This window comes from Plectropomus leopardus, chromosome 2, assembly GCF_008729295.1.
Source record: "Plectropomus leopardus isolate mb chromosome 2, YSFRI_Pleo_2.0, whole genome shotgun sequence".
NCBI classification, from domain to species: Eukaryota; Metazoa; Chordata; class Actinopteri; order Perciformes; family Serranidae; genus Plectropomus; species Plectropomus leopardus.
Window position 1 is genome coordinate 18,795,460 of NC_056464.1, and position 24,262 is coordinate 18,819,721.

Consider the following 24,262-nt stretch of genomic DNA (forward strand, 5'->3'; position numbering starts at 1 on the left):
GCACTACTTAACTGATATATTATAAGTGGGTCAAGCTAAAAAGAAAAATGATAAAAGAAGAGAAGCACTTTTGTCATGACAGATGCCATTTTTAGCAAGTTGGGATGCATCTCATACCCCTTTAACTAACTAAAATACAAATTCTAATTTATTTTATTATCACAAACAGCACTATGAGTGGATGCAATGGGGACATAAGGCCTCGGATATCATATTCCCCTGCTGGTCCCACTCTGGGGATGCAAGAAGCCCGGCTCTGCTATTCCCATTTCAGGCTGCAGGTGTGGAATAGGAAAGGCAGAGACCCACTGGGAGGAGAGTGGGGAAGGTGGTCGGCCTGGGAATGAACGAGGAATGAGAAACATATAGTTTGAATAGTAGAAACAGAGCACCACATGCTCTAATGGAGAGGCTTGAGGTAGGTTACAAGGTTATGGACTTTTACCCGAGTACTAAACTTAAGTACCATTTTGGTTTACTTGTACTTAGAGGGGAACTTCACTCTGTTTTTTTAGTCCTCGTAGTCTTTAGATGTATTACTGCATTTGTGGAAAAAGGTGTATAAAGCCCTTTGTGGCTGCTGGATAGGCTGTGTGAAGTCTAATAAATTGCCTTGAATGATGTCACTTGAGTTAGCATCAGTTGGGGCTGAAGACAAAAGTTTGAAAATAAAAAAAATGTTGATGTAGGCACCAGGTTTTGACAAGGAAGAAGGATGTGTGAAATGAAAAAGACGTTAACTGGTTCTGCTGCATCGCTTTTTGAAAGCACTGTAGTCTAAAAATATGACAGGAGTTCTGGTGGAGTACTCTTTAGTTTATGTGCATTTAATGCCACTTTATACATCTACTTCATTAAATCAGAGAGATACATTCTGTGCTTTTTATGATACTATATTTGGCAGCTGTAGCTTAAAAAGAAACATATTCTAAAAGATCTTTTGTGGAACCTAAATTTTATTAACTGTGACCATTAGCTCTATAGCTCATTCTGTTGTTTGGTCGGTCAGTCCAAAAACATTTCCCCACCCATTGTCCTGGGCGGCTGAAATTTGACATTGAATTCAGGAGTGTGAGTGAAGGTGTGTGCTTGTGCTCCTGCCAATTGGCTAAAAACAGGCACATGGCTTCCGAATGGATTCATAGACCTGCCCCTGATTTCGTAGAAAGATTTGTCATGAGCCAAAGGAGCGCTAACTAACTGTTCATCCCAAATGGCAAAAAGGGCTAACGTGGATGCATGCGCATATGTGATTATAACTATTGCAAATTCATGTTTGTTTTTTGGCTTTACACCAAAGAACCATTTGTGGTTCCAGTTAGCACCTTTACTTATGTTGACGGCTAAACTTTGCAGTGTCAGGTTTTAGGTACTTTTTTCAAAGGAGATATTCCCACATTCAACTATTTCAGATGCAGATGCGTTGGAAAGTAAAACTTAAGTCTTGAGTAAAGAAGGTCCTGCATACAGCTCTTGCTTTGCATCACAATTTATTGACCTACATTTTGCTCCCTCTGGACCTGAAGAGTAAAGTATTTGAGTATTATGAGCAAGGGCGGTATGCAGGGCCTTCTTTTCTCAAGACTCAGGTGTTACATACTTAAGATAAGTCTATAAAATATGATACAACCATAAATCTCTAAAAAAAAAAAATTGCTCCACCTCGACCAATTTTGAAATGCTGCCTAATAACATCTACGATCATCAATAACAATCCATATTAATGTAATGTGGGTATTAGCACAATAAGTACTTTTAATTTTGATATTTAAAGTACATTTTGCTTATGGTACTTTTACTCTAGTAACTCTGAATGCAGAACCTCTACTTGTAGTTATTTTTTTATTGTGGTATTTTTATTTTTTCTTCGGAATTAAAGGACATGAGTAGAACATTCAACATGGGTTATGGTGATTTTAACTGTAGGAGGTATAGACCTACATAGCCTACTGCAAAGATTAGAGGCTATTAGATACTACTGATGCTGTATGTGCACACCTCATGTGACCAAACTTGGCTCGTCTGCTCAGAGCTGCCTCTTGGGTGAAATGAACTTGTTCAACAGCCTGTCTCCGTTGTGCAGAGGGATGGATGGCTGGAAGAGGGGATGGAGCAAACACCTGCTCACACCCAACTTCAAGCTGTCACATACAGTTAGGCTCAGCCGACTGAGCGCGTCTCTCCTCCGCTCAATGCTAACGTGCTGCGGATTTGGCGGCCGCCCTCACAGAGCAACAAAGGCCCGGGCCTCTCCTGTTAGTCTGCAGAGCCTCACTGAGTTTATGCACATCTCCCTGACCCTACACACACACACACACGCACGCACACACACGCGCGCACACACACGAGAGGCGACGAGTGGAGCTCCAGGGGCTCGAGCCACGGGCCGGCCACGCGCGAGCTCGAGCGCGTCAACGGGAATTGGATGGGAATGGGAGGAGGAGCTTTAACGTGGAGGTTAAAACACTGAGCCCCCGCAGAGTGACCCGCACTGAGACACTGTGGGACAGCCCTGCACTTCACGATCTGACAGTGGACTGAGACAGGGAGACAAATCTGTGAAAGAAAAATATCATCTGCCAAACTTTCTGAGGTCCCGGGACACATCAGCACGGGTAAGAAGTTTTCAGAAATTATTCAGGTAGCCTAACTGATGTCGCCTGAAGGAGTTTAGGATTCATTTTTATGTGTGTTTTCAATCGCATCAGATATATATATATATAGACAAACTTGAATTCTGGTTCTATAAAGTCTTTATAAAGTATAAAGGTTCTGGAGTTCTATAAAGTCAACCGGCTATCAATAAATCTAATGAAACAAATTGAGCAAAGGCGTATTTTTTATGCTTCAGCCAACATTTAGCAAATAACAGCTCAAGCACGCAATTTTGTGGCGAGGCATTAATATTTCTGCGTTTGTCTGATTTCAATTCAATCTGAGTCGTCTGTCACTGATCTGGGGACGTCGATCTTTCATTTAATCCCATGGTCGTCGCTTCATCCACGGAGAAAATCCCGCGATGCCCCAGATTGAAGTCCTGTCAGTGACTTTATCTCGCCGAGGGCATTACCAGTTCACAAGTTGACCGGGATTACCCCGAGAGAAGAGGAGAGAGGGGCAGGACAGGAATAAAAAAAAAAAAGATAATGCATGTATCAAAAAATAAAATAGCCATCACTATCGTTCAGGTTATCGCATTATTGTTTCGGTCAGTCAGGAGCAACACCTGTGGCTGAGGAACGCGCGAGAGGGAACTGTCCGGTGCTGAAAAAGTTTGAGGACTGCTTTGAATTACCACTGACTAAACTGTTTATATGTGTGTCTATATATAATTTGTTTTTTTATTGTGTGAATGAAAACTTTAACTCACTAGCTCCATGTTACATCCTTTACAGGGCCGTAGCCAGGATTTTAGAAATGAGTCCCCACTGAAGCACCCAATAACCTCCTCAGAGGAATGTAATCAGACACCAAAAAGAAGATTTTCAGCCATTTTTTATCCCGTTAACTGGTCAACTAGATTTTCTGTGAAGTTTAATTGCTTACATGAAGGCCAAAGTATTGACTACATCACAACGTGAGGGCAAATACAGAATCTATTTCGTATTGCCCTCAAAGTACTCACATTTAAGCAAATCCACTCTTAAAGTCGGAAATAAAATTTGAAACGTAGGTACAGATTACTACATACCCTGTTAATAATGTAATAAGTTTGAATGTAACTTTTTAAAAATATTTCATCAAAATGATTACACATATTACACCTGATTACTTTTCGTACAGAAGTTTTCATGATGTTTTGTGTAAACATTACATTGTGCTAGTTTGACATATAATCTTTGTTTCATTAGTCATAAACATCAACAGTCTAAACAGAAGGTGTCAGGTGGGAAAAGTAGTGTGATCCTGTAAGTAAAAGTATGAATGCCATATTTTAGTGTATTGTTTTTGGTTGTATCTGAGTTGCATAAAATAGAAATCCTTAAGCAAAGAACAAATACCTTAAAGTTGTACTTGAGTGCTGTACTAAGCTGTGCTCTGCATTACTTGCAGTAATGTAACAGTTACTTTTGACCCCTGCCATTCTATCACTGTGGTTATACAGTAAGTGTTCTAATGATTGAACAAAAGTTTTTATTTGCACATCACATGTGTCTGACGAAGATGTTTTCTTGTTTCTAGAGTACCATGATGATTAAGCCATATGTGAGACAAGGTGAGGGGGAGGAGGTGGTCAGCCCTCTGCAGTGGATGGATGGAGACATGAGCTCACCTGACGGAGATGCATCAGGCTCATCACACCGCTACAGGACAGGAGGAGCGACCCAGCAGGACAGGGAGATGGGGAGCGAAGATGCTGAGGAGGAAGAGGAGGATGAGGAGGGGGGACAGGAGGATGAAAATGAGTCCAAACGACGTGGACCCAAGAAAAAGCGGATGACCAAGGCCCGACAGGAGCGCTTCCGCGCACGGCGCGTAAAGGCAAATGCCAGGGAGCGCTCACGCATGCACGGTCTAAACGATGCACTGGAGAACCTGCGGACCATCATGCCATGTCACTCCAAAACACAGAAACTTTCCAAAATCGAGACATTACGGCTGGCACGCAACTACATCTGTGCTCTGTCCGAGGCTCTGGAGGGGGGTCTGTCCACAGAGAGCCGAGCCTTCATGGAGACGTTGTGTAAAGGTCTCTCACAACCCACCACCAACCTTGTGGCTGGCTGCTTGCAGCTGGGACCAGCGTCCAGCACCGGGATGAGGCCTGAGGACAGACACAGAGTCCGGGCAGCGCCTGCCTCTCTCAGTGGCGTGGTGAGCTACTCCTCCCCAGGCCTGCCCAGCCCGCCGTATGGCACTTTTGACTCTGCTCACCTGCTTCATCTGAGGGCCATGAAAGGAGGCGTGTATGAGAATCACTCACCAAATGAGTATAACGCCGGGGGCGTGGGGACCCCTCCGTACGACGGCCCCCCAACACCTCCTCTGAGCATCAGCAGTAACCTGGTGCCCAAACAGGAGCCTTCACCCCACTACGCACCACCACACCACTACTCCCCCTCCCCTGTGGACCAGGGCCTGTATCAGACTCAGACCGGCTATGACATACATTTAGAGGGGCCGTATGACTCCTACCATCCACCACACATGCCCCCCCGACAGATCACCTCCGTCTACAGAGACTAAGACACTTCAGGAGTGTCGATTCTGCTTCAGCCATCAACACCCTGACTGATCGTCTTCATGAACACTGACTGAAGGATTCTCACACATTTTCATGGACTAAATTTCAAAACTTTTCCATGACTTTTCAAGAACTCATCATCAACTTTCCAATACTATTTATAATGTATGACACAAACGTTCCATCTCAAAAAGATTGTAAAATTTAAAAGTTGTAGCAGGGCATAGCACAGGTGTTGAAACTTTGGGATTGATGACCCTACATGTCAAATCACCCCGTCACATTATTTTTCTGTTATTCAGACATATCAGATCTAAACATAATACCAACTAGCCAGCATAGATGGAGGGAGACCCAACATGGGGAGAAAAGAAACGTTTGTGATTGTGAACACGTCACAGATTGGCGCATCTTAAGAGCTATGTTACATCGACAGCTACAGAAAATAAATTTACGGTTTTACGGTTACGGGTACATTACATGGAAGGTTGTTCATGAAAGATTACTGTCACAATTCATTTCATTACACACAACAAAATTCCATGACTTTTCCAAAACTTCAAGGATTTTGCTGGTTCCAGGACTTTCCCAGCTTTGGAAAGTAAGATTGTGAAATTCTATGACTTTTCCTTTTTTTTTTTCATGACTGTGGGAACCCTGCTGAAAGATCAGTCTCTCTCAGTAAACTGTCTGATAGTAGAGGAGCTGTAGAATAAAATGTGTGGTGCATCTAGACTAGCACTGCTGTTAAAACTAGAAAATACTTGATTTCAACTGAGACGTCTTCTAAAAAAACCAAAAAATTTGAGGACCTCAAGGTAGAGCTTTGATTCTCTGCCTGAACCCAGTTGGGCTCCACCTGACCCACCAGGTTCTGGCTGAGCTGTAATTTCTCAAAATTCCCCTTGGTTTGAATCAGGTCAAGTTTGCAAGACCATGTCTGATGTTTTTGGGCCTGATCAAAGCTCTGCGTCGAGGGTCCTCACAGGAAATGTTGCTTTGGCCATTTTGACCTGATGTCCTGTTACTGTGATACAAGCACTTCTAATTTAGCTTTGGTAACATCAAATATTCTACATAAATTAAAAGTAATTTTTATTTATTCTCTTATTTAATACAATGTATATGGACTTTGTTCTGATGTGCAGGTGTGCGTCTGGTTTTCCTTTTGTACATATTTATGGTCAAGGCTTTTCTTTGTTTGCTACTTTAGACCGATAGTTCATCTCCTGTATTACTTTTGTGTCCTTTTCTTTGTTGTTTGTTACAGTAATTTGCACTCGAAACATATTCAGAGGTAGATTTTCTAGCACGATGTAGCTGATCTTCAGAAGCTGTTGTCTGCAGAAGGACGATGTTTTAATTCAACATAGATCACGGCGAAGAAGTGAAAATGACATTCTCAGGTTAATATTGTTAAAATAAATATCTAATTTGCAAAAAAAAAAAAAACACGTATTGGATACCATGTGATATTTCTTTTTCATTTCTGTTTTCTTTTGGAAAATTTGATGTCATTAAAATATTTTTTAAAAATCATTCACTCCATGTATTTTGTGTTTATATTTTGGACGGATAAGAAAGAAAGACAGAAAGAGAGATATGCTTTTTCTTTTTGTCTCATATGACACGATTAGTTCAGCATCACCATCAGCTGAACGAGCGATCCTGTTTGCTCTGGACTTTGTTTCTCATTTTTCTCTGCAGATCACGGTGGTTTAGCTTCACTAATCCTCTGGCTGTCTTTTAATGAAAGGGCGGATGTGCGAGGCAGGATTGTAAGATAAAGATTTATGATTAACATGGCTGCGCGGCAACACAGACTTTCTTCCTCACTGACACTGGGATGGCATAATCCTGTCCTGACATTCACTCAGACCAAAACTGAAAGGCCCAGTTTGTATTTAGGACAATATATTGGCACAAGTAGAACATAATATAATAAGTATGTTTTCTTTAATGTTTAATAATCTGAAAATGAGAATGGATCTATTTTTGTTACCTTCGAATGAGGCGTTAATATCTACAATGGGAGTGGGTCCTCCTCTATGGAGATCGCCGTGTTGCACTGCTGTTTTTCTACAGTAGCCCAAAACGGACAGTTTAAATACCTGTGTCTGTTTGTTTTGAAGAGGAAGAGACTTCTTTGGATAATTTGGTTCACAGTAAAAAAAAAAAACTCCTGAAAAATGAAAAACTGAAGGAATTCTATCAGGGGGAAGTTTTAGCTGTTGCAATCTACAGTCCTCACCAATAGATGCCACTAAATCCCCCTAAATCTTACACACTGGACATTTAACACTTACATCTGTCTGTTCATTTATACAGGTGACTTTTTTTAATATATATAAACTGTTCACATATACTGGGGCAGATAAACATTTGAAATATCTAAATTAGGATTTCTTAAGTGTTTCCCTTTTTATGGATAAGCAAGAGTGAATCTGATGATTGAAAATAAATGGTGCAAAATTAAAAGACAACAGGTGCAAAAGAGAAAATTATAACAAAAAAAAGAACAGGCTGAGTAGAAAAATATCAGCCTGGAAATGTACTGTCAAAGTGGGGAAGATAATGACAAAAAATAACAAAGATTCGATCTAAGAGCAGCTACCTCTGTTGATTCATGCTGCAGGCTGGTCAGTGTGAGGGCCACCCACTGAGAGGTCAGTTAGTGGGGGTCACAAGGTCACAGTGGGTCATGGCTTGCTGGTGGGAATGGTCTGAGAGAGTCATGGTCGCCAGTTGAATCATCTTTTTGCAACTCATCTTCCCCTTTATTTCTGCACAACCTTCACCATTTAGAACAGTGAGTTTTTGCAAGTATGATGTTAAAGGTTATATTATGGATGAAACGTTCATAATCCTGATAAACACGCTGATGAACATCCCACGCTTGACCTGCGCTAGGAGAAATATATCACTTTGTTTTCACTAGGATTAGTATAAGCCTCTGTGTGTGTGTGTGTGTGTGTGTGTGTGTGTGTGTGTGTGTGTTTGAAGTGCATTTGCACTACTAACCATTGAAACCAGGCACAAACGAAGGGACAGGATGAATAACAAAAACATCTCTCCACTCTTTGAAGGCACAGACTCTCCTCAGACAGGACGTCTGACGCTGGATATGTGGGATATTCCTTATTTATCCACATGATAGATGATAGACCGTTGATAGACCGGTGATTTCCCATTTGAAAGGCTGCTTTTTCACCCAACACCAACAAAAGGCTAAATTCACCCTTTTTGACCCTTGACCCCTCTGACTGTGACTCTGGATGGTCTAAATGAGCCTATAAGTTGTCTCATGTGCAGTTACCATTTCTAAACGCTATTTAATCTCAGTGAGGAACATTTTAAGTTATTTGTAGTGCTATATATCAGTAAAGATTGTTTTGCTGTGAGCTGCAGTGCTGGAGATATCGGCCGTAGAGATGTCTGCCTTCCCTTGAATATAGTGGAACTAGATGGCACTCAGCTTGTGGAACTCAAAGTGCCAAATATACATTTGAGAAACTCAACATCAATGTGTCTTTCCAGAAATCATGACCCAGTTACTCAATATAATCCACAGACTTTGTTGTGAGCAGTTAATTAAGAAACTATTTTCCTTCTAACAAACCACATCCAAACAACTCTGTCACTGCACACACGGAAGCGTCCATTTACTGCTGGCTCACCTACAACCACTAAGCTAGCCGTTACTGTAGTGTTTTTATCAAATGCTGTCACAATCCTCTTGTCCATGAGTAGATACACACTTCCCACATCGTAATATTATAGTCTGCAGGTGTAGTCTAAAGTCTAAAGATTATCTTCAATAACCAAGTCATGCGTTCTGGAAAGACACATTGCTGTTAAGTATCCTAAATATTTATTTATTTACTTATTTATATGTGCTTTTTCTAGTGTTAACACCATCTAGTTCCATAATATTCAAGAGAAGGCAGACATTGCTAAAACTGATATCTCCAACACTTTGCAACTCACACCAAAACAATCTAGACTGATAAATGGCACTACAGGTAAGAGGGAAATATTTTTGATTTTGGGGTGAACTGTCCCTTTAAAGAATAATTACAGGTCCATAATTTTTGAATAACTGCCTAAAAATTTCAAAGTGGCTTCTTGGTAATCTGGTATTATTCAGAGTCAGTGCAGAGGTCAGCTGTGCATACACGGACGTGAAATCTGTTTACAACCATGCAAACAATTCAACATGTATGGAGAATAAAAATTCCAATAATAAATTATATTTACTTGGGTTTAAATGGAGCTGTCCTTTCAAGAAAAGTCACATTTCACCTATTAGTTGTCTAACTCTGGTAAATGCTCAAGAAAATAATAAGGAAATTGCAAACCTATGAAGCATTATCTGGTTTTTGTTCTTGTCTGAGAGTAGTTTCCTGTTGCCTGATTACTGTCTGTAAGTCAGATACATTATATATATGGTGCATGCTCTGGATTTAGTAGGTATGCTTATGCATGTGCAGTATATGTCTGTGAAACACACAGCACACATCCTGCGTGCATGGTTGTTATTTGGGATGAAACAGAATTAAGCAGCTGATCGGAGCTCAGTGTCTGAATGGTTGCATTAACTCACTAATCCTGAGGGGAGAGGGGGCAGCCGGGGCAGCAGCTCATCATCTCTGCTGCACAACAGCATGCAGCTTTTGTGCACTTAGTCTACAACAAAGCACCTGATGGTGCTAAAGACTCACACAGGCACCGATAAATAAAATCTCAACTCAAATGAAGTTCAGGAGAGGTGGTATCCTGTTGTGTTTATGTCTGTGAGGCGTGTTTTGGCTATTATGGGATACATCTATCTGTATTGATGCTATAAATGCGGAGAGAAGAATTACACTGCCACCAAGTGGTGAGAGTTTTTGCTGACATAAAGTCGTCGGTTGGATGACAGATGAGCGTTTGGCCGCTGGGTGTCACCATTAGACAAAGTGCTGTAACTGAAGTCTGCCTGGGGCCTGACCGTGGTGGAAAAAGAGACCTGATCCTTCTCAGCGTGGCTGTCTGCACCTGATGAGTGATTGAAATTCAGTCATCTGTTAAACAAAATCCTCTTCAGTGTGCAAATTAAACGTTTAACAGCAATGATACACAAGGTCGAGACTGCATAAGACAGAAGATGTTGAGATCTCATCTGTTAAAGGCAGCGTGCCGGCAGAGTGAGTGAGGAGTGGGAATAGAATTAACCTATTTACATGTAAACTGGTTGATGGAGTGTGTTTGGATCAGAATAATCAGGCTAATGAAGGTACCTGGGGACTCAGCTCTATCAGAAATCTGCATGCTGTCCTCTCCATCCAGCTAGCGATCGTATCAAACTCTGTAATTATTTACCGTGAAAGGACATGAAAAAGGATTAATCAAGGAAATCTGACTGATTAGATCTTCAAAGGCTCACTGAAGAGCAAGGGCTAATAGGGAAGAGGGATGTGGTCGGTGTTTTTATCCTTGAGGTAGAAAAAAGCAGAGAACAAAAACAGACAGTGTTCTCCAGGACTGCTGGCACAGTGGGCTGAAAAGGAGCCAAAACACTGACGGAAAACAACACAACTGGCACCATTTGAAGTAAAACTCTCATTCGGGTTAAATAGTCTTGTTTGATCAATTTTACTTTGATTTTGTGTGATAATACCTTTCTGAATAATGAGACAAATGTTTCTGTTGGAGGTGGGTCTTTATGCAAAATCAACCGTTAAATTGTTTCAGTTGCATCATAAAAGAAAGTGTTAAATTTATAAAATACATAGTGCAGCAGAGCCACACATGAACCTATTAAAGTCACATCACAAACACTAAAGACATTAACTGACAATTAAGGTCCCCGAGACAAACAAAATATCTTCATATTCATTTTCTAATAAAATTTGCCACTGGTGGAATCATGTTTAATCATGTACTGTACTCATCGGAACAACTCACCTTAAAATCAGAAATGCATACATTTCCTCTGACCTGAAGTGCTGTTTATCCAGAGCGATTGTTTTGGTGTGATTTGCAGAGTGTTGGAGATACCTGCCAACCGTATCACTGCGAAGAAGGAAGCGTGCATTTACTCCTGGACGGGAGGTTCGTGCTCGTAAGAGAGCGAGATATAAACATTAATGGTGCCTCCTTGGCTGAGATTTAATATTAGCTGGCTCAGAGGTGCTTGATGATCTAGCAGTAGATGCAGGCTTCCCCCTGCATGGTGATGTGGTTGGTGTAGTTTGAAGATGGAAAGATCCTACATGTAACTGCTCACAACATGGTTTGCAGATTACCTCGAGTAACCTTGAGCATCATGATTTCTGGAAAGAGACACTGATGTTGAGTTTTTTAATGTGATTTTTGGCGCTTTTAGCACCACAAGCTAAGTGCCATCTAGTTCCATTATAATCAAGAGAAGGCAGACATCTCTATGGCCAATATGTCCGACACTCAGCAGCTCACACAAAAACAGTTCAGTAGCACAACAGGTAAGAGGAAAATATTTTTGATTTTGAAATGAACTATCCCTTTAGGTATAAATTTGAGGTACTTGTACTTGCTTACACTTTATTCTTCTACTCTTCTAAATTTCAGAGTGAAATATTTTCACTATTTTCGGCATTTATCTGTAGTCACTACTTAATTAGCAGAATAAATTACCCAGAAAACACATGAAGATGTTCTTAAGTATCAGTTTAAGACTAACCAGACTAATCAGCTGTATATAAAGTAATGCTGCAGCATAAATAGTGCTAACATGTTTTTATTTTTGAGTACTAATAATCCAATAATATCTTTTAATCTTATAGCCTATATAATACAGTTCTATATCCCTGACAGGAATCAGAGTTTAACTTCTCATTTTAATTCAGTTATATTCTAATTTTGAAAATTTAATTAAATTTTGTTTAAAATATTTTAAATATAGGACTTTTACTTGTAATTTCACCTATAAGTATTTTTGACATTCACAAAATCTTATTTTTATTTAACTAAGAATTTGAATACTTGTTATACCTATGCGAAAAGAGTGATTTTTCTCATAGAGGAAAGAACTGCCAGTACAGGCCAGTGTACACACACACACACACACACACACACACACACACAAAACTTTTGTACAATAATCACACATATTTCCTTAAAAACTTCAGAAAAAATCTAGCCTTTTCTTGATTTATCTATATTCTGTCACAAAACATTTTTCCTTCATATTCTCTTTGAGGGTCAATAATTTTAGATAGTAAAGTATCATGTTAAGCTAGTCAATGATCTTCTACAGCAACTGCCCAACAGTTGTCCTTGTATGACCTCTGCCTGAGGACAGAAATCCCCTGCCTCAATGTAAAAGGTGTCCTGTTACTTATGGACTATTAATTATCACACACAAATGCAAACATAGGCAAAAAAATGTAAAGAGAGAGCTGTAAAAATGTAACTGCATCGTTGTGGCCAGCAGTAGTTTAATTAGCCGGTTGAATGAGTTGTTAATGTCGTCCAAACAGCTCCACATGTCGAGGGGAATGGAGGCGTACGTAAACATTGATGAGCCATTTATAGATCAGAGAAAGAGGAATGCGGCGTCCAGCATTTCTCTGCCGGATGTAATGGTGCGCGTTCTTGTAAAAAATTTATTGCAGAGAGAGAGAATAGCTTAGAGAGAGAGGAGCGACCCTGAGGGGGAAGAGTGTGTGTGTGTGTGTGTGTGTGTGTGTGTGTGTGTAACTGTATCCCCCTGGTGAAATGTGCTTACTGCTCCAGTTTGCTGTCCTTCCCCACTGTCCCTTAACCTAACCCTTGCGTGGCATGTTTCCAGAAGGTGTTTGTGTGTCCATATTATGCAAATGAAATAAAAGTGAAGGCGTCTGTCTCAAATTAAACCAGGATATGAGTTGACATGGGCATCTCTCTAAGAAGTGTCACAGTGGGACTCTGCCAGGCCTGACAGGACGGTGCCATTACTGCTTTTACTGCTACCATTAAACACTTGGTTTTTCTAAACAGCCCATCTAATTTACACAAGAGCACTTCACGTACTGAATGCCATTAAACTGTTCATATAGCTTTGATAACCTGCACTTAACCTCAAATTTATCCACCATCTTCTGCAGGGAGAGCAGAGCAGAGCGACTTATTCCTCACGGGCCTGTTAGCATATCAGAATTAGGCTGACATTTACTCGACATTGCGCCATGCGTCAGTCTCACCTCAGGCTTCGCCCCCTGCTCCTCCACCTAATACTCTCCTACATCCCTGAAATGACACTTGCAAGCACATTTATGATATCCAATCTGAATTTACACTTACTAACTGGCAGCAGCGTGGCATCGACATGCTAGCACACAGGAGCCCAGCAGTATCATGTTTGTAAATTTTGTGTGACTGTGTTCATCTCACAGCCATCCACATTTTAATTTCATCATCCCAGCAATTCCAGAGCGTCACTTTGGGTGTTTTGTTGGATGACAAATTGAACTGTGTGACGCGTGACTGAGGGGCTGACAGTGTCTTGGACTTGCAATGCATCAGCGTTTTAAAGATGGCAACCTACTGTAAAAAGTTACTGTCTGATGTTTGTTGTTTTTCACTGTGGGATGTGACTGTAAAAAAAAAAAAAAAAAAAAAAGCAACTGCATCAGGAGGCTGTTAAAAAAAAGGTGGGGATTTTATGACTGAGACAATAACTGCATTTTCATTTCACACAGTAACCAGATTAAAGCCCTCCATTAAAGCTTCCTAAATTAACCATGGCGTAAAATGTGGTGTTTAATCACCCGCTTAACGTCTGGAAGCCTCAAGTAACATGTTATTACAAGCAATAAAAAAGGAAATTTAACTACTTCCACTGTGAAAAAAAACAGCACATTTTACTTTACAAAAAAATCAAGGAAACAAATTGCCTTGAAAAATGTAAGTTATTATAAGCATCAATCTTAATTTATGTTTATTTTAAATCTAATTGTTAAGTACACTTAAAATGTTACAGGGTTAGGGTTAACCCTAATGTATACTGACTTTATTTTGTGAAGTTGTTGCAATTTAAGAATGACAAGTTTATTAAATCAATCTTTTATAAGTTTTAGCCACTTTACCCAGTTTACTGTGTATCTGTTGGATACTAGTCAATCATACTTATATTTTCTTAAACATTTTAAGAAAAAACAGAACGAACACAACAGAACCTGCAGATCTGCTAACATCATCATTGGGAAAATCATCTTCATCATGATCAAGTGAAGTCAGACTAACTTGGTTTACTGAAGTGGCTTACACTAAAAAAGAACAAGGTAATTTCACTTGTCATTTTTAAGTTGCAACTTCACAAAAATGTGAGTAAACACTTAAATTACATAAATTAAGATTAATAGTTATATTTATTTTCCTTTTTCAAGGCAAACAGTTTCCAAATTTATTTTAAGAAGGATCAACTTTTCAGATTTACTGTATTAGGAGTAGGCAGTATGTGTAATATCCTCTATCGCTGTATATGCAATTTAAAAATGCACTAACCAATATTTCTTTAGAAATAAGTTTTGAAATGACTTCCACAAATCAAATGTCACTTGTAGTACCATACACGTCTTATATTTCTCATTTACATATAACACAAGTTATACATATAAATATAAGAAAAATCTGAAACTATTATACTATACGATATGTTACACTTTATTGTCCCCGCAGGGGAAACATGTCTTTGACTGTGCTGCACAGACAATGTCTCCACACCTACAACAATAACAATGTCCACGCCATGACATTAAAAACACAACAGCCTGAACAAAAATAACACCAGGCGTGCAACTGCACATACTCACAGTTTCACTTAGTACAAATTGTGCACACATTGCACACGACACCTATTGCACTCACCCAGTAATAAAAACACCATCAGACTCTATAACACGATTTCTCAGGCAGCTCCGTTTAAAAGTTATACCGAAAGAGTTTTTAAAACGATTGAGTTTGCAGTGGGGAACTCTATATCGTCTGCCAGAGGGCAAGAGCTCGTACTCTGAGGAGAGGACATGAGACGGGTATTAGAAAGATATGTTGTGTAAGATAAAGAAACATATCCAATATGTACAATATGTAAATTTGTACATATTTTATACATTTCTAACTTTTATACCCACATGGCACGTTAATGATGCTTTCAATGGTTTTGCTTAAAACTGGTGGAAATGCAAGAATCCTCAACAGAACCAGTTCAAGAGCCAGAGCTTATTTGGTGGAAAAGGGGTAACAGTGTCCCCCTGTGTCACGTGAGTTAAAGAGCGAGCCTGTTGCATTAGCTCTGCCTACCCTGGCAGCTCAACCACTGCTGGGTGATGGAAAACGCATCACCACCTGTGCACCATTTTTGGCAGTGGAGGCAGTAACGGCGTCAAATACATGTCTGTGCAGAAGACAGAGTCAGCCGTATGAGACCAGTATGGATGGGATCAGTGTGATGTTCTGACTACGTGTTATGTGTGCAACCCACCACCAGGAGATTTAAAAAGCAATTAGCAGCTAACTCAAAGAAGAACAGCTGTCGAAAATGCTCGCAAACTGGGGAGACAATGATGTCCGAGAACTCTTTATTCTCCGAGAAGAAGACAAGATCAGTCGCTATATAATAGGGACAGTAAATGATTGTTACTGCCATGTGATACCATTGTTATTGTTTCCAAAACACTGCCAACACGCATGTTAGATCTCACAATAGAGGCCTGACGCTGTTCTGTTACATGTCACGCCGCTTTTGCTTCAGCGATGACATCATGCTGTCTGAAATCACACACTGGGGCAGCAGCGCGTCATTGGTTGGTCTTATGGGTAAAAATGCAAAGGCAGCATAATGACAGGAAATCACAACGTCCCTTAAGCCCGGCATACACTGTGATTTTGGGCTGTCCCAGAAAAAAGATGACCAACATGAAAGAAACGGTGATCGTGGCTCTGTCCTACATCACACAGTGAGAGAGGCTCAAGGATGGCTGTTGTCACGGTCTCGCAATTAAAGACAGCCTGAGATAAAATTGTGACAGTGTCAGACATTTGAGATGAGCATCTCTCTGTGAGACCGCTGTTACGACCTGCAACTACTGATCAATCAACAGAACTGCAGCATGAAATGAGTCACTGGTCAGGGTAACACTGACGCTAATGTTAAATGCTAGTGAATGCTAATAAATACTTCGAGCTCTTTTTCCTCTTTTCCCAGCCATGACCGTGTCCACATTCTCCTCCCCCTCTTCTTCTTCAGACTATTTTGGACACACATAAATAGCACTACAGCGAGGGCTCGATTATTTTGTTTTTACATTTTTCTCTTACCGCTTCAGCGGCATAGATGGATGACGCACGCTGATGAAGCTTTGCTCTTGCGTATTGAGGTCAGTAGGTGATGTCATCGCACAGTCTGCATACATCAAACCTGATGTCGTACCCAAGTTTATTAAGATCTGTGTCGCACAGTGAAGCTTGCACTGAACTTACAAGATTGCTATAATCGCACAGTCTGCAGGAGGCTTAAAGTGCGATCTCTGTGTCAAAAGGGCTCAAGACAATTGGTAGTAATTGCAGTAATATTTGAGCCGTGGTAGAGATAGTTGTGTGACTGCTCTATATTTTGTCTTTTGTTTTTTGGAGTCATTTAACATATCTGCCTGTTGGGCAAAGTGATTTTTGTGTAAGAACACATTTACAAATAAAACAAAAAAGAAACAACATATCTGCCTTTAAGCCATCTCTTTTATCCGCCAATCATATTTCCCTTTGCTTCACCATGTCAACATTTTCTTCCTCTCCTTCATGTCTCAAGTTTCAATGGCTTGCCATCGTCCTCCTCCTCAACAACACACACACACACACACACACACACACTCCAATCCCTCTTTCCTCTGATCTGCCATCCGTCGCTGGGTCCCCCTCCTCCCTGTCCTGCCCCTCCTTTTCCTCACACTCCCTCTCTCTGCCTGTATCTCCCTCCTTCCACAGTTGTCCTCACATATTAGGTTCCCCCGTCCTAAGAGGCAGAATTAGCTTCTGGAATCTTGTGCACTTGTTTCCTTCGCTCCCAGGAAAGAAGTGACGGTAGGAAGGGGAGAAAACTAAACAGAGAAAATACAGAGAAACACAGAGAGGGATTAAAAGGAATCTGAGAAGAGGAAAAGTCTGTGAGGAAGATGAAGACGCTGAACATCAAGCCGCCTGCTGTTTGATGCAGCTACACTGTGGGCACGTGCCCGCCTGTGCCGAGCGGCTCCCTCTTCAGCTGACTGGTGCGAGATCTGCGCTCATGTCGCTCTCTTTATTTATCTCTTCACAGTAATGTGAGCGTACTTTTATTTATTCCACTCAAAGAGAGGACCTCTGTCTGTACTACTTTATGCTGGCTGACACACTGACCTTTGGACTCTACCAGACGAAGGATCACTTTGGACTTCTCGGAGAACAGAGGCGACCAATGTGGGGCTCAGGTAAGATCATCAGAGACTACTGAGCGATGCAAAACCACCCACAACTCTGAGCATTCCTCCTTTGATCACCTAAAAATGAACTGAGAGGTGGATAAGCCAGGATCCCCTCATTATTGCAATATTCAGAGCAGACATAAAGAGCGAGTGACAGTCTTGCATGAGGCTTTGAAGGTTTCTCTCTTTGATGAAAGTTAGGGCAGTCTCAAACAAAAGTCAGCAATCACTGTCAGACGAGAGTTTGCACTTAGACCTGGTCTGCCCCCAACCTTTCACATACATCATTGGTATGATGCACGAAAGGAATGATGGAAGAAGGGAGGGGGAAGAGAGAGAAAGAGAGTGAGTTTAGGCTTAAATAAAGAGGGCACTGTCTGTGCACCTCATGACATTCCTGACCAAATTGTTCTTTCATCAGCATCACAGCAGGACGGAGGATTTCAAGTGCAACAAGGTTTCTGCTTCATAAGTTGGGTGTTTAAATGATCAGCAGAGTAGCTGCATGCACCTCAGTGGGATAGGTACTGCAAACAAAAAGTCAGTAAGTGACATAAGAAACACATTTTGCATGAGGAGGTGGTTAAAAACATCACTAATAGCACTAAAGAGAGACGTGATTACAGTGCACAGGTACCTTTTTTGCAAGATGCAAATGACTCTAAAGTGACATCTTAAACAGTCACAGCAGAACAAGGGCACACTTTTGTGTTTTTACACATTAGGTTTCTCTAACAAAGGCACACTGAACCTCCATCAGATCATATACACATGCTGAAATGCGTCTGGGCGTAAACGACAAAAACAAGTTAAGTGAAAGAGAAAGACTAAAATAAATTCATCAGACATCAGGATTACGTCTTTCATGCCTTTCAGAAAACACTGACACATGGCGTTATAAATCAAACAGTTCTGGGGACTCCCTGAGGGGAACTGCCCACTGGGGAGCTCCCCTGAGAACTACATACCTTCAAAGGCTTTTTTTGTGTTTGCACTCACACCGCCAATAGGAATACTGAAGTGATGTAAGCTGGGTACTGCTTCAATCCATTGTACTTTGTTTGGACGCGTCAAATTCAGGTCGTATTCCTCTGCCGCTTTCATGTGCAGTAATGCCTGGACTTCACTGTCGCTCCATTTGTCAGTGTTTTCTTACAGTTCTTTCGTTACCAGTTGTAGTTTGTATTTTATATTATCTGATGTTTACTCGACTAATTGGTATTTAGAAATGGTGGCTGCAGGTGTTGCATTGGCTCATGTGTTTGACCAATCACATAACTTAAATCACTCAAGGTTCCTCTTCTGGTGGGAGTGTACCTACTCTGAAATAGGAGCTAAAAAAGCCTCTCAAAATGAAGAACTGCGCTTGTTCCTAGTGAAAAAGTACATCCAGTCCAAAAAAAACCTACCATTAAATCTCTCCCTGTAAACAAAACTTTCACTGAAAGAAAGGGCTCATCACTATGTTTGCAAAGTCCTGATGTTTCCCAGGGCCTTGTCTAGCCTTGCAACAAGTTTTGAGCATGTGATAAAAACCTACATTGTAAGGAATTGGTAGGGGCAATCTTAAGAGTCTAAATAGCAATTTCAAATGCAATTTAAATGATAAAAATCTGTTGAGCCAGTGTGGAGATAGCAATGTCTAAAGTCAAGAAAACTGTCTCGCCTGCAAATTTGAGGGTGTAGCTTTAAAAGAGTATAACATCAGTGGGCTATAAGCTCTAGGTCGTTGGTTTTAACACGACTGACAGAAAACTGAACATTTGACCAAGGGAAAAAAAATTGGAAACATGAAAACCCTTTGAAAGGTTTTAATGTGTCATATTAAGTGGATACTGAGCTGGGAAACAGAAAGTAGGACCCTCAGATAATACCGCTCTGAAAGTATTACTGCATGTTTGACAAAAAAAGACAACATCTTAATTTAAGATCCACTTGATAGCTTTTCCTTGGGCTTTAAACCACTCATCGTCTTTTTCATGCGGAGTTGACCCATGTGATCATGTGATAAGAGTACTGACCTCCAGTCACGTGACGAGAGGTGGTCGTATATGAGGGATGATTGTAAACACCTGTCTCTGGTTTAAAGCTAGTGCTGTATGTTGACGCCGAGTCAGGATTTTTTCGACGGTCTTAAATTAACTTCCACATTCAATTTTTATATATATAACTTGTATTTTATGGTATTGTTTTGTATTTTGCTTTACTTATACTGAGCTCAAATATGTATATAAAAATATACAGTAAATAAAAAAAGAGGATTAACAAATAAAAAAGCAGGTCGTTAGTTGATGTGCTGCTTAGCTCGTACAGTTTCTATTCATTCGTAGTGTACTTGTTCATGAAAAATTGACAACAATGGATATTTACAAATATTTTGGAAAAAATACATTATTTAAAAAAATGTTTTAGCTGCCTACTAAACCATGACCAGTCAAGCCCATTCTCCAACAATGTATGTTGTTATGTATATGTGCATGTGCCAGTGAACCGCTTTCTACCTCTTGGAGGTTTAAATCTGTGTACATAAACGTATGTGTGTGTGTGTGTGTGTGTGTGTGTGTGTGTGTGTGTGTGTGTGTATTTATGTATGGCGTGACCAGGTCATTCCCAGTCTTCATTCTAGCAACACCTATTTTAACCTCTGAGGTTGAGTAAACAGCTGCTCTGAGCTCACGCTGCCCTCACTCTGCCAGGAGAGGAGCAGCACACACTCTGTCTGTTATTACACATCAAACAGATTTATGACCAAACACAGCTGACTGATTTTTAAGTTAGTGTTTTTGGATCTGAGCTTCAGACCCGACTCTCTGACCACAAACCACAAACAGGAGAACCAGCAACACCAGTAAAAAAAAAAGGAACATTATCAGTCACCACGGTCTGTCAAGAAGTACTTCACATAATTTGATTATGTAGAGTGCATTATTAAAATAGAGGATTCATGCATGCAGTATAGAAAATGGCAGCAAGTTATGTGATGTCTCCTCTCTCAACTCTGATCTCCCCTAAACTGTTCTCTTGGCCTCTTTACCTGTAAGTGGCTAAATTAACACAACGCTTTAGGCCGTTTCATCTGTGTTACACATGAAATGAAGACTTCATTAAATGTTGGCAGTCTTCCTCAGGACTCACCGCTAATGATCAGGGCTAAAATAAGAGTTCAACAAGCCTGTCGACACATTTATGGCCTCCTGGGGTCCAATGAGAGAATGATAGCATGGTTTGAGGTCACATGCACATCATCACACGCGCACACGTACACACATAGGCCTGCCGACTGAACCGCATGCTACTTACAAAGCTGTTACAAAAACTTTGTTTATACTGTTTGATTCCAAGGAAAAGTAGATTTTTGTGTATCAAGAGGAATATAACTCCACCACTAGTTTATGTTCTGTATTTACTGTGCTCTGTGCTTCTGCTAAACACTGTTACTGTTCATCAGAGAACATGCTACAGCATTAACATACATTAAATTACTGCCCAAATAGCCCCAATACCCAGTAATGAATCATATATAACACATCATATCATATATAAACACATATGTAGTAGTATAAGTTTTAGGGTTAATTAAAACGTTATTATTAAGCCAGATTATGCTCTGAAATATCACAATATGTTAAGGAGCTCAGTTCAAACCCATTAGCTTATTGTGTTTGTGTGCTAACATTTGCTGATGAGCACTAGCAGCATTCATGGGAAAGCGGTCTACGTTTCTCACCCCCAGCACCTCTCTCCCCTCCCATCCCTCTGTTTGGCAGTCTCTCCTCTCTTAAATTCCCATTCCATCTCCAATCTTTCATCTTAATGTTACCAACTGTGGCTAAAACAATCATATGATTCACCTGGAAAGACAGAACGAACTCAAACATTGGGTAAATCTGTCAACAGACCACTCAAATTGAGAAAAGCTCAGAGCAACCCTAAAGGACTTTCTGATGCCATTTCATAACACCTGCTCTCTTTCCTGCAGTTCATCCAGAACTGATTCCTCTTTACACCGCCTCAATCACTCAGATCCTCCCAACCCCGGTATGGCAACTCCCACAATATGCTCAGTCACTCAACACTGCCCACCATGACACCAACAAAGTGTGTTTGTACCAAATTTCATGGCAATCAAATCTATAGTTGTTGAAACATGACTGAAAATTTGAAAAATCCAACTCGTGGTGGCGCTGGACAAAAGTCTGTGTCATTAAAGTCCATAAAGTGCATCAGGGATGACGCGTTTTGTAGCTTCACCCCGGTTTCCTCGTCAAAAAGCCAACAGAATTTTTCCATTGGAGATTGGATTATTGCAGAAAATAAATTCTGTGGCAAACACAGTTTTATGATACTTACACATTTCGTTCACTACTTTTATGATTTTTGATAGTAAATGCAATCCCCAGAAGTAAAAAGCTCACGTTCCACTATAAAGAAACCACATCACGGTCGCATGACTTCATTGTGACCACCATCACAAGGCTGTAAAAGCACGCTTGATGTGATGACGCTCTGTAATCTCATTTAGCCACTTGTTAGCAGCCACATTTTTAAGACACATAAAAGGATATATAGGATACGTTTTGTTGGAGACACGAATATCTGTATATCTCACCAAAAAAACAACTTTCATGGCAGTCTGGACCAAAGTTACGGATCAACTGACCAACAATCATAAAATGAACAGTTTTATGAATCAATATTTTTATTTTAATGAAAAAATACATAAAACTGAAAACACAAGTCTCTGTCTTCACTGCACCTGTACACTGGCCTGCCTATGGTTGAACCTTATTACAAAGTCCTGTTTTTTATTATAATTTTAGAAATGCATAAAGGCATTTATTTTTAAATGTGTTTTTCTCTGAGAACCAACAAAGTGTTTCAATAAACAACTAAAAACCTTTTCATACATCCCCTAGGAGACACACACATGCAGGACGGTGTGTCACCTGAGTCCTGTGGTCCAGTTTCAGTTTCCAATGGTGACATCCATTAAAGTCATGCTGTGTCTGCCCCTTCACCCTCAGACAGCCACATTAGCACCTGGCCCATTGGCCACAACAATACACCTACCTGCATTATTCAGCCCGACTCCACTAATGAGGAAACCTTATCTCTCTCACTCAGACACACACACTATCCTGGGTTCACACATGCTTAAAAACACACACAGGCTGACACACAGCATGATTTCATTCACTGTATGTATTTATTTGTTATACATTATGCAGAAATGGATCACTTTAAGTTGCCTAAAGCTGGAGGCCATGCTGCCTGATCTTGTTAGAAACAGTTTGATGAAGTCTTGAATACACATCAGCCTTGAATACACTGAGCTGAGTACAAACTAAGTGAGCTTAGTTTTTGGGCTCATTCAGCACTCTCTGCCTATCAAACAGCTGTCTACGCGCTCCTTCGTCCTCCATCACATTTCCTCACCTTACACTTTCATCATCAGTCAGTCTGCGTTAACCTCAATCTCCCCTCCCCTCCCTCCAACGCTTCATCGAGTCTCCTGAGCTGTCAGTCTCCAAAACACCTCTGTGTCTGCTTTTCTTTTTGCCTCTGCTCAAACTGTCGTCTGGAGAGATAACTACAGTGTGAACTTGGTCAGCATTTTCATAATGAAACACCTAACACTCAAACAAACAGGTAGGAGGGGAGACCAGAGCAGATATCTAGCCTCATATAGGGGGAGGATGTTGTGAGGGTGAACGTGCTTCAGATGCTGCCTGTTTGAGGCACGAGGCAGAGTATAAACTGAGACGAGGAGACACAAGAGAGGGAAAAAAAATCGTCAATAGTAAACAGCGGAAAAAGGGTGACAAAGGGAGAGGGAGAGCAGAATCGACAGCAGCATTATCACTCTGCCTCCTCATTCAAACGCCCCAAGAAAATGCTCAGCACCGGCTATTCTCATTGGTCGAGCCTCCGGCCAATCATGGCTCAGGAATGCAAGGTGCCTTTAGGTTATACCCAAGCCCAAAATATGAGAGAGAGCGAGAGAGAGAGAGAGGCACGCTGTGGTGCAGAGGTTCCTCCAGTGAGGAAGGGCATCATCTCAGCTGTAGCCTGTGTTCCTCCTACCAGAGTGAATATATAACTGTGAATAAATTACAGGCTTCCTCGCAGTAGATTGAGTGCATGTTGGGTTGCAGTCGGGGCTGCTGCTGCTGCTGCTGCTGTGCTCCTCCTCTGGCAACAGCTGGCAGAGCAAGAGACACGAGTCGAGATCTGAAGGAGAAGCATCTCATGTGGACGAGGGGAGCGGAAGAGACAGCGTAGGGATGCAAAGTGAAGGTTGTGATGTTGGAATCTCTTTTTTTTTTTGTCTCACGTTGAGTTTTGAGAGCCAGAGAGGGGGACGCTTACGGTCTGAGTTGCGTCAGTAGCTGATTGAGAGAGAACAGAGTCGCTCAAGAAGATAACGTGGGAAAGAGAAGTTGACAGTGGACGTGTACAGGATGATCTTGGGTAAGACGATATCAGCAAGCTTTCCTCTCTTTGTTACTATTGATCAGATTCATTCGTTTTTTTCTTTCTTTTTCTTTTCATTTTTGCATTCCTCTTTTGCAAAGGTGATCTCTTATCTCTGGCATACACTTTTGGCTGTTGTCACCAACTT

The 24,262-nt window shown here is 40.8% G+C and overlaps 2 protein-coding genes across 3 annotated transcripts in view; both read left to right on the forward strand.

The window, feature by feature from the left end:
* The first annotated feature begins 4,188 nt into the window (after window positions 1–4,188).
* LOC121948513 (neurogenic differentiation factor 4-like) lies at window positions 4,189–5,187 on the forward strand. Its single transcript, XM_042493923.1, has one exon. It carries the CDS (start codon window positions 4,189–4,191, stop codon window positions 5,185–5,187), a length of 999 nt encoding a protein of 332 aa, XP_042349857.1.
* A 12,394-nt stretch (window positions 5,188–17,581) lies between these two features.
* The window catches only part of LOC121961444 (zinc finger protein 385A-like), a 39,845-nt gene continuing 33,164 nt past the window's right edge, over window positions 17,582–24,262 (forward strand). Inside the window, exon 1 of one of the 2 annotated variants that reach the window (XM_042511437.1) lies at window positions 17,582–17,646. In XM_042511437.1, the coding sequence (XP_042367371.1) occupies window positions 17,634–17,646 (13 nt within the window). In that variant the 5' untranslated portion in view covers window positions 17,582–17,633. Of the gene's footprint in view, window positions 17,647–23,799; window positions 24,112–24,262 lie in introns of those variants that run through there. The other variant, XM_042511444.1, reaches the window with a different exon arrangement.

Coding starts and splice junctions, on each gene's coding strand:
- LOC121948513 (XM_042493923.1), top strand. CDS start 4,189: ATGATGATTAAGCCATATGTGAGACAAGGTGAGGGGGAGGAGGTGGTC.